Source organism: Gekko japonicus, unplaced genomic scaffold (assembly GCF_001447785.1).
Source record: "Gekko japonicus isolate JY-2015 unplaced genomic scaffold, Gekko_japonicus_V1.1 scaffold649, whole genome shotgun sequence".
Taxonomy (NCBI): Eukaryota; Metazoa; Chordata; class Lepidosauria; order Squamata; family Gekkonidae; genus Gekko; species Gekko japonicus.
In genome coordinates, this window is record NW_015167555.1 from 897,171 (window position 1) to 906,917 (window position 9,747).

At 41.7% G+C, this 9,747-nt stretch overlaps 1 protein-coding gene across 1 annotated transcript in view; it reads right to left on the bottom strand.

The window, feature by feature from the left end:
• Positions 1 to 9,235, bottom strand: part of ACSS3 (acyl-CoA synthetase short-chain family member 3) — a 74,586-nt gene extending 65,351 nt beyond the window's left edge. The window contains exons 1-5 of the mRNA XM_015413716.1: positions 9,113 to 9,235; positions 5,052 to 5,186; positions 4,626 to 4,766; positions 2,910 to 2,990; positions 2,730 to 2,825 (exon numbers count right to left, since the gene is read on the bottom strand). Of these exons, the coding sequence (XP_015269202.1) occupies positions 2,730 to 2,825; positions 2,910 to 2,990; positions 4,626 to 4,766; positions 5,052 to 5,186; positions 9,113 to 9,235 (576 nt within the window). The remainder of the gene's footprint in view (positions 1 to 2,729; positions 2,826 to 2,909; positions 2,991 to 4,625; positions 4,767 to 5,051; positions 5,187 to 9,112) is intronic.
• Between the last annotated feature and the right edge of the window lie 512 nt (positions 9,236 to 9,747).

Below are 9,747 nucleotides of genomic sequence, written 5' to 3' on the forward strand. Positions count from 1 at the left end.
AGCAGCAGAACCACCACCAAGTAATGAACTTGCCCCCCCCCCGATGGCCCTAATAAATTACATGCAACGGTGCTCATTGAGGGGTTCCCGTGCCGCATGGAGCTGGACACAGGGTCGTCCTTTTCAATAATTTCTGAGGAGGGTGGCGCCACCTGAGGAAGGCCCGTGGCTCCAGGATTTTCAACAGAATCCCGAGGACATTAAGGGCTGGGGCAAGTTCAGGGTGGCCTATAAGAACTTTAATGGACTCTTGGACTTGCTGGTGGTGGGAGGCAGGCTCACGAGTTTTTTAGGACTGTCATGGTTTGGGCCCTTGGGTTTTGAGGTGATGGAGGCTAATCGGGTCGCCCAGCTGACTTTCGCCTCAGTCTGCGAGGAGTTCCTGGCCGTGTTTGATGGAACACTGGGCCGTTTCAGCGGGTCCCCGGTCACATTGGACCTGAAGCCCACAGTGAGGCCCATCCGGTTGAAGTATCGCCACCCTCCCCTGGCGCTCCAGCCTAAGATCAAGGCGGAGTTGGATTGCCTTGTTGAGCAGTGGGTGCCCGCCTGCACCATACACTGTATAAGTGGCAGGTTGATAGCACTACTGTGTGAGACAAGAAGATGGTAAGGGTTCTGGTATTTGATGAGGACTAGAGCAAGACTGGTAGAGGGATGATCACAAGTGAAATGCTCTGGAAAAAATTCTTTTGGTAGGAAAAGTAGAAGAAAGAAAAATATGTATTATTTGTGAAGTGCCCAAAGGTGCTGAACAAAACATATAAAAGAAAGGAACTGTCCAATGGTCTTACTGTCTAACTTGGAGCAAAAATCCAAGCCAGTCCTAAAGATTGGAGAAGGAAAAGGCCAAAAATATATTACAGACTAACTGAAACAAAAGAGGCATTTTTAAAAAAGAAACAGGAACAATTAAACAATGACCAACTGTTAAAGAGTTCCAAGTGTTGTTTTCAAAGCGAGAAAAGAGTTGGTCAGTGTAGAACCAGTGCATTAGAGGCTGAAGTTCTCAATGACAAAGACTTGGTTCTAAGATACCTGGATCCAAGTCTTTGTCATTGAGACCTCCAGCCTCTGATGCCTGTCATTATCTGAATGGGGCTTAGAAGCCAAGGACCTAAAAGGTATATACATTAAGGACATAGAGAATGGTGACTTGGTTGAGGTCACTGGTCAAACTGATTTTAATGGAGAAGAAGAGCTTGTATCGCAGAGGATTTGGGCCTAGCCTGGAATCCACATAGTATTATAGCCAGAGTTATTAATACAAGAATAGCCATCAGACAGAAGCACACAAATAACTGCCTGAAAAGCACAGAAGAAAGGGGAAACAGGTAGGATTTTTGTCAGTTGCTTGAAATGTCTTCTCTCACATGAAGGTTTGCAGACATTGGATGGATAACTGCAAATAAAGTGGAAAGTCTCAAAAACATGGCCATTACCAAACCAAGACAGAAAATATTGATGAAATCTGATTCCAGTATGTTGCTGTCACAGTCACAGGGCTTACTACACAAGATTTTATTCACCATGATAGGAGGAACAAAACAAGACTATAGAAATGAACACTTAAACAATTCTTACAGTAGTAAGAAATTAACTGAGCAGAAAGGGGGGGTCCAGTGTTCCTAATCACTCAGAACTTTTTTGAAGAGCCCACCTATACAGCCACATTTCCACATGTGGAAGTGCAGACAGCAGAATACCCACTCTAACAACAGCCATAATCTGACGGCATAGGCTCCTATTTTGTGCAAAATTATTTTCAGGGTTAGGAGGAGAGTGTCCAGCATTCTGGCCGCAATAAAACAACAAGGAAGTAAATTCAAATTAAATGATAGTGAAGCCTCCAGATAAGGTATTGCAGTCACAATCATGCACACAGTTCTCATTCTGCACATGCCAATTCTACAACCACTAAAGATGCCATAACAGAGAAAAGAGCAACATTATTTCAAATATCAACTTTTTTATTATTTCTTATTTATTATTTATGCATTTATGTCCAAATTGGTGGGACCTGGTTGCAATTTACAACATAAGAAATTAAAAAATTACAATAAAAATTACTAAAATTTCTATTTGATATATAATACACTACAGTATATAAAATACTGGTATCAAACAACTGCACCTTTGGCAAGGCAAGGCTGAAACACTAGACAACATAGCAAGAAAAGGACCTGGTGCTTTTCAAAACTCAGGAAAATCAGAAAAATATTTTAGTTAGGAATATGTACTCCGAGAGCTGCAGCTAAAGATCCTCCCACAAAATATTTTTTAATATGACCATAGGTAGCTGAGGAAGAAATAACCACTAAACATATGAATCTTCCCAGTCTTTCCATCTAGCCCAGTACTGCCTATTCTGATAAGCAAAAGGCCTAAGGCAGAAGTATTTCTCAGTCCTACCATCTGAGAGTCTTTTCACTGTAGATACCAGATGTTTCTATCTGGAATCTTCTCTATGTAAAATGCATGGTCTACCATTAAACTATGTTCACTCCCCTTCTCTATACAAATTATGTTTATACACAAGTACTCATATAATGATTGCCATTATATCCCAATTGCCTTCTTCCTAAAAGCATCACACAGTTATGTAGTACTGTACTATACACTGAGATATGTCTAGCAAGTTACATGGTGCACACTTTTAAGAACAGTGTATCTCTAAAATCTGAAAAAGTGAAGCAATGCTTATAAACAGCATTAAAACAAGCAATTACCTCATATAAAACAGTTGTATTCCCATGTAGCAGAGGTCCATAACAAATGTAAGAATGGCCAACTACCCAGCCTAGATCAGAAGCTGCCCACCAAACCTACAATTAAAAAAAACAAACTTAGAAATAGAACACTCAGATCAAATTCCCAGAATTATAAAGTAGCATACAAATTCAAATTACCTCTTTTGGTTGAAGTCCATATACAGCTGACATGGTCCAATTTAACATAACTGCATAGCCACCTGTTGGTCTAACAACACCCTAAGTGAGAAGCAATTTAAAATTAAGATCAATTGTGAATAAATATGCACTGAAACCTCTTCTCATCAGGGAAATTACAGTTACTATAATTTAACTTGCAAAGGCAATTACTACTTCTCCCCCTAGCTCCTAGGGGAGAAATTTCAGAGCCTATTACAGACTCCACTGTGGGGCTTATTTCTGCAGTTCTGAGAGCCAAAAACTTTTTTCTTCTAAAATAAAAGCTGGCATGCTTTGGAATTCATGTCCTGGAAAATGTGCTGAAAATGAAATCCCATTTCTTTTTGCCACAACTAGGGCAATGCAGTCAATTTAGGCCATTGACCCTACTGTGTACATAAAGTATATTTACAAGATCTATTTGACGCTTCAGGTAACTGAATGAAAAACAGTGGTTCTCAGCCTAAATGGTGCTGAAGATATGCACAGAAAGGTAGAATGCCAGAGAACAGGAACACTGTTTCAACACTTCCAGTTCCCACAGATCCATTTAAGGAAGCAGCACATACTGTGAAGATTGCCAAGATCACGACATCACAGAGGGGAAAAATACCTTTCTTTCAGACAATTCTTTAATCATTTTGGTGTATTTAACTGTAACCTGCCTGAATACACCCTAATTTGTTGTTTCAGATGTTAAATGAAATACAAACACCCAAATATATGAGTGAGTGATTTGCGTATTTGGCAGACATAAACTCTTTGTAAGGATTGGGTCCAGACTAAATTTTCCATCAGTGGTACAGAACTTGCCTGTCTACCCCTCCTACCACCCCAGTCAACTAATCGCCACAAAATATTGATCCTGGGGGACAGCAGACCCTGTATGAAGAACATCTTCAGCAAAAAGGAGGAACTGGTAGAAACTGCCAATTTTGGATCCAACCCTAATACCAGAAATGAAACTCATACAAGGAATGCACACAAGCAGTTTCCACATCTAAAATCTGATCAACTCCCCTACATAAACTCTCCTTCAAACAGTACAAAGAACCTTCATCAGACAGATGTGCAATACGCCCATCAAGTAATTGGCACTTCCTGTTAACATCTAAAGGAATTCTCAGTCTTTCTTCATGAATACCTTAGTATCCCTTTTCTTTCTCATTCCTATTCAGCCTACTCAAGTTCTCTGTTACTATAATAATTCCTCCTGCTTCTCATTAACTTGTGAGATCCTTTTGGTTATTTTTTCCAGTTATAGTACATTTCATCAAACTCATCCATATGCCATTTCCATGCAGGAGCTTAGGCTCTTGATGTTAACCACATCTAACACAATACAGAGTTGCATGATGTCATCGAGGGGAATGAACAGAACCTGAATATCCGAGACAAAACACGACAGAACTAGCTGGAATCTTCAAGGTGTACTATACAAGATGAAATGGTAGGCTGGGAATACTTTAGGGACAGGAAAAACAAATGCCTCAAATGTTCACTGACAATATATTTCAGAGTAAATTAAGAGGAATGAAATATGACCTAATGTGATTAAAGTCAATTCCAACCATGCTCATCTTCTATTAGTAGTAAGCTTTGGGAAAACATTTTCAGCCTTTTAATTAAATGCTCTCTCATGTGGAATAAAACATAATTTGGCCATAGATACTTATACTGAAAGACAGAGCCTACCTTTGGTGTGCCAGTTGTTCCTGATGTATAAAGAATATAAAGTGGGTGGTCAGAAAGAACAGGGATGCAGTCACATGACTTTGTGTTTGCCATTTCTTCTTGCCAGTCAATGTCCCGTCCTTGGGTAAGAGGGACAGTTCCCTACACAATGAAGGAAACAATACTGCAACTGTAGTTTATGAAAACAGAGGTTCCAAAATATTCAACTAGTCTTTCAAATGGAGACATCAAATGTATCAAAGCTCATAGCCACAGAGGTTTTCACAGCTGTTTTGAAAATTACAAAATGCATACTTCAAATAACCAAATCAGAAAGGTCTTGCTACAACAATAATTAAATGCTTCTTTAAGCCTCATGAAATGAAATATTTCAATTAAAACATTCAGAAATAAACAAAAAAGTATTAGCATTAACTGTAAATCTACCATGTTAGGGCGGCTGTAAATCAGAACTCTCTCAGGCTGGTGTTTTATCATCTGCAATGCTTTTTCTAAAAGTGGTACATATTCCACTTTCCGTCCAGGTTCCACTCCAAAAGTTGACGTTACAATGAGTTTGGGCTGAAAGAAATAAACAAGGATTATACATTAAAACATTATTTTCTGAAAAAACAGTAGAGGTGAAAATGACTATGTTGGTGAAATGTTTGAATAATACTATACCAGGACATAGACACAATATAGCTGTCTTGGTTGTCAATTTAATTCTGGATTAGGATCCTGAATGAATCCCACTTTCTAATCATATACATATGTAAATCAGGCCCCCTAGTAATATTCTGAGAACTGAAATGTAATGCAAATCACACCTGCCTTCTAAAATGCAGAACTTATAAAACAAGTGAGAAATAATTTCTTTCCCCTCTGCTCAGAAGATTTTTCTTACTGACTTGGCATTTAAAAATCATACCTCATATACTTATGTGGGTGTATGAATTCTTTTACGCTGAAGAGCAGAGAGGTGTTATTTCTCACCTGTTTTAGTATGTACTTAGTAGTCTTAATATGCACTTAGTAGTACTTGTTATCTTAGTCGTCTTACATAGTTGTCTTGAATTGGAAATGTATTTAAAATGTATTTACACTCTTTTAACAATACAGAAGGTTTTCAAATGGCTCTCTGTCTTAAATACTGAAAAAAACTTGGAGAAGTTAGAAGACACACACACACACAAAAACCCAGAGCTTATTCCCCTTTGTTTTGTTGTTGTTTTTGCCAGTGATTACCTCATTAGATTCCTTAAGAAGAACATAACATAAGAAGAGCCCAGCTGGTTCAGACCAATAGTCCATCTAGTCCATCATCCTGTCTCACAGGGTGCGTTCACACGGGGCACTTAGGCCTTCCATCCCTAACTGTTGCAAACAGCCTTTAACCATTGTATTCTGCTGCTAGGTATCCTGAGTGCAACGGTTCCAACCGCAGTATCCCCGTCTGATCACTCTCCTCCAGTGTAGAGCCGATTCCACTTTTCGGCCGCCTTTTTTTTTTTTTTAAGTATGCGATGTGCACTTGGGCAAAGCTTCGCCCCGTCGTTAATAAAAAATTTTTAAAAGATGCCTAGTGTAAGGCTTTAGATGAGTCCGGGACCTCATGGAGGCCAGTTTCAGAGTAAAAATTTAAAGGGACGTCTTTGCTTCAAGGCATGTTTTCCGGGTTGGGTTGTTCTGCACCTGCGCAAAGATCTTCATTATAAGGAAGCCTGCCTATGAGCATGTGCAAACTGTGTTAACAAAAAAACCCCGCTGACGCGTTCTGCTGAGCGCCTGAAATGTGGACGGGCATATCGCAATGTGCAGCGCAGTCAGGAGGTAAGTGTGATCGCGTTTCTTCCGGATCAAACTGCTCCAGTTCCAACCGGAGCAGTTTATGCCGGCTAAAATGCCCCATCTGAATGCACCCACACAGTGGCCAACCAGTTCCTCTGGACAGCCAACAACAGGGTGGACAGCTTCAAAAGGGAATTAGATAGGCATAAGGAGCAGAGGTCCATCAGTGGCTATTAGCCACAAGGTATAGATAGGGGCTCTGGGGCAAGTGATGCTCTGTCTTCTTGGTGCTTGGGGGGGCCAACATGGGAGGGCTTCTAATGTCCTGGCCCCACTGGTGGACCTCCTGATGGCACCTGGTATTTTTGGCCACTATGTGACAGAGTGTTGGACTAGATGGGCCTTTGGCCTGATCCAACATTGGTGTCTCTTATGTTCTTATGTTCTTAGGGCATAGAGGCTGAGGCCTTCCCCTGATGTTGCCTCCTGGCTCTGGGATTCAGAGGATTACTGCCTCTGAATGGGGAGGTTCCTATCAGTCACCTGGTCGCCCTAATTTGGCTCAGTTCTTCAGAATCCCTTCCTGAAAATAAAGGCTGCAGCACGGGTACATGCCCCACACTTTTCACAGTAAACAGAGAAGCAAGAAAGTCATTGAGCTTCTCTGCCATCTCTCCATCATCCTTTAGCAATCTCTTTAGTCCTTTGTCATCCAAAGGCCTTCACTGCTTCTTGAGCTGGTTCCCTACCCCGATTATATTTTAAAAAAATGTTTGTTGTCTTGATGCTTTTAGCAATCTGCTCCTCAAAATCTCTTTTTGCGTGCCTAACTATTGACTTTAATCGGGTGGGTGATAGTTCATCCCTACTTTTAAGTAACCTTTAGGGCTCAGTATTTACACCCATATCACTTCTGTTGGGGAGTTAATTCCCTTGGTACTTTCTAACTTATTTGATTCTATGCCCTCTTTGATGTACAATGCAACAGCACCACCAACCTGTCCCTCCCTGTCCTGACTATAGAGCTGATACCCAGGAATGACTGTATCCCATACATTTTCACTATTTCACCATGTTTCTGAGATACCTATTGTATTTAAATTGTCATTGAATACCAATCACTCCAGCTCCCCCAGCTTGTCTCAGAGACTTCTAGCATTGGCATACAGACACCTACCAGTATTACCCTGAGTGTTTATGCAATCATCACTCTGGACTGACATCCCAAACTGGAAGCTCCCCAGCTCCTGTTGGCTTCCCCCCAAGATTAATTTCAAAGCTGTTCCCCCATCTTTTTTATATTAATTGCCAGCAGCCTGGTTTCCTTTGGGTTCAAGTGAAGCCAGTCTCTTTTGTACAGGTTTGGCTTGTCCCAGAAGGTTCCTCAGTGCCTAACAAACCTAAACCCTTCCTCCCACCACCACTATCTCAACCACACATTAAGACCCTTGATCTAGCTGGCCCTGTGTGTGGAACCGGCAACAGTTCTGAGAATGCTACCCAATACTCTCTACAAGTATATTAACTGTATCATCTGAAGGGAACCACTATATCCACCTTCTTGTTTTTTCTGGAATTGTGGAGGTGGATCAAGATAAGGACAGCTGTCATCTCACCTCCAAATACAATACACCAACTATCCCCAAACGATCAATATCCTTATATGTACCATTGAGAAACTACAGCTTTTGGGGCAAAAGGGACTGAGAAAGAGCCTGCCACACGACAGATGGACTGGAAGGCACTCTCACTGGAGAGAACACCAAATACTTTCTGTGTGACAGTGCTTCTGTATGATCTCTAAGTGAAGTCTCTCCGGAAGAACCTACAGAAGGGCTTTGAAAAATTGTCCCGTTCTAGAGAACCTGCCAAACAATTTTTAAAATCTTCTGAAGAAATACCATTGCTTATGTCATGTTAATCATACCTCTTCCATGTCCCAAAGGGTAATCCTTGGGTCAAAATGAAAGAATTCATATTTGAGTCCACCAAAAAGCCGTATTCTTTATGTCTGACTTTATGAATGAAACGACCATTGGTACTTACCCGAGAAGGGTCCTTCTCCTCTGAGGCTTGGAGGACATCTTGTGGGTGATTCCCATCCTTCTTTAGGGAGACAGGACTAAGTTCAAAACTTCTTCCTGTTTCCTTTGGTGAGAGTCGCCCTAACTCAGTTCGGTGCTCCGAAAGCAGTACACTACATAAGAACTATACTTGGCAGTAATACAGTTAAGACAAACAGGAAGAGTTAAATGCAAAACAAGTGAAAAACCAGAACAACAGTAATAAATTCTGTGATCAACTCTCTCTCTCTCCTCATCACCGCAGATGGGGCAATTATAAATCACTGGAAGTTTGTTCTGTATGACGACCTGGGAGGGCCAAGATGTCCTCCAAGCCTCAGAGGAGAAGGACCCTTCTCGGGTAAGTACCAATGGTCGTTCTCCCCTGAGGCGGAGGACATCTTGTGGGTACTCCCAGAGCAGTAACTAATTTATGGGTGGGAGGTCGTCATCTGTTGATAGAACAGACTGCAAAACGCGACGACCGAAGGCCGCATCAGCCGAACCGTACACATTAATTTTGTAATGTCTGATAAAGGTGGATAGAGATGACCATGTGGCCGCCTTGCATATCTCTTCCACTGAAGCCCTATTACAGAATGCAGCGTTGGTAGCTGCGCTACGTAGAGAATGTGCTGTTATGCCCTCCGGCACTTTAAGGTTGAGGCTCCTATAGGCCTCGGCAATGCAGGATCTAAGAGTGGAACCTATAGCAGATGTGGACATCTTTCTTCCAATGCGTGGTGGGGAGATGTTCACAAATAAGGACTCCGTCATTCGGGTCGGTGCTGTCCTCAGAATGTAGCATTTAAGCGCTCTTCTGACGTCTAAGGTGTGCCAGGCCTTTTCCTTTGGATGTTTAGGGTCTGGAACAAAGGAAGGTAAACAGATATCCTGCAAGCTGTGGAATCTGGTGCATACTTTAGGTCAAAAAGAGGGGTCCGTGCGCAGGACTACTTTGTCTTTGTGAAAAACGCACAAATCCTTCCTAATGGATAATGCTCCTAATTCGGAAATCCTTCTGGCTAATGTGACAGCCACTAAGAAAAGCACCTTGAGTCTTAAGAATTTCATAGAGATCGTTGCGATAGGCTCGAAAGGGTGCTTGGTTAATGCCGAAAGGACGGTGTTAAGCTTCCACGTGGGGAATCTGTGTGCTTGTGGTGGATCCCGAAGAGTCGCACCTCTAAGAAAACGGCAGACATGAGGATGTTGAGAGACAGGGAAACCACCGTATTTTGGTAAAACTGTCGCTAGTGCTGCGGTCTGCCTTCGTAGCGTTGCGGCTT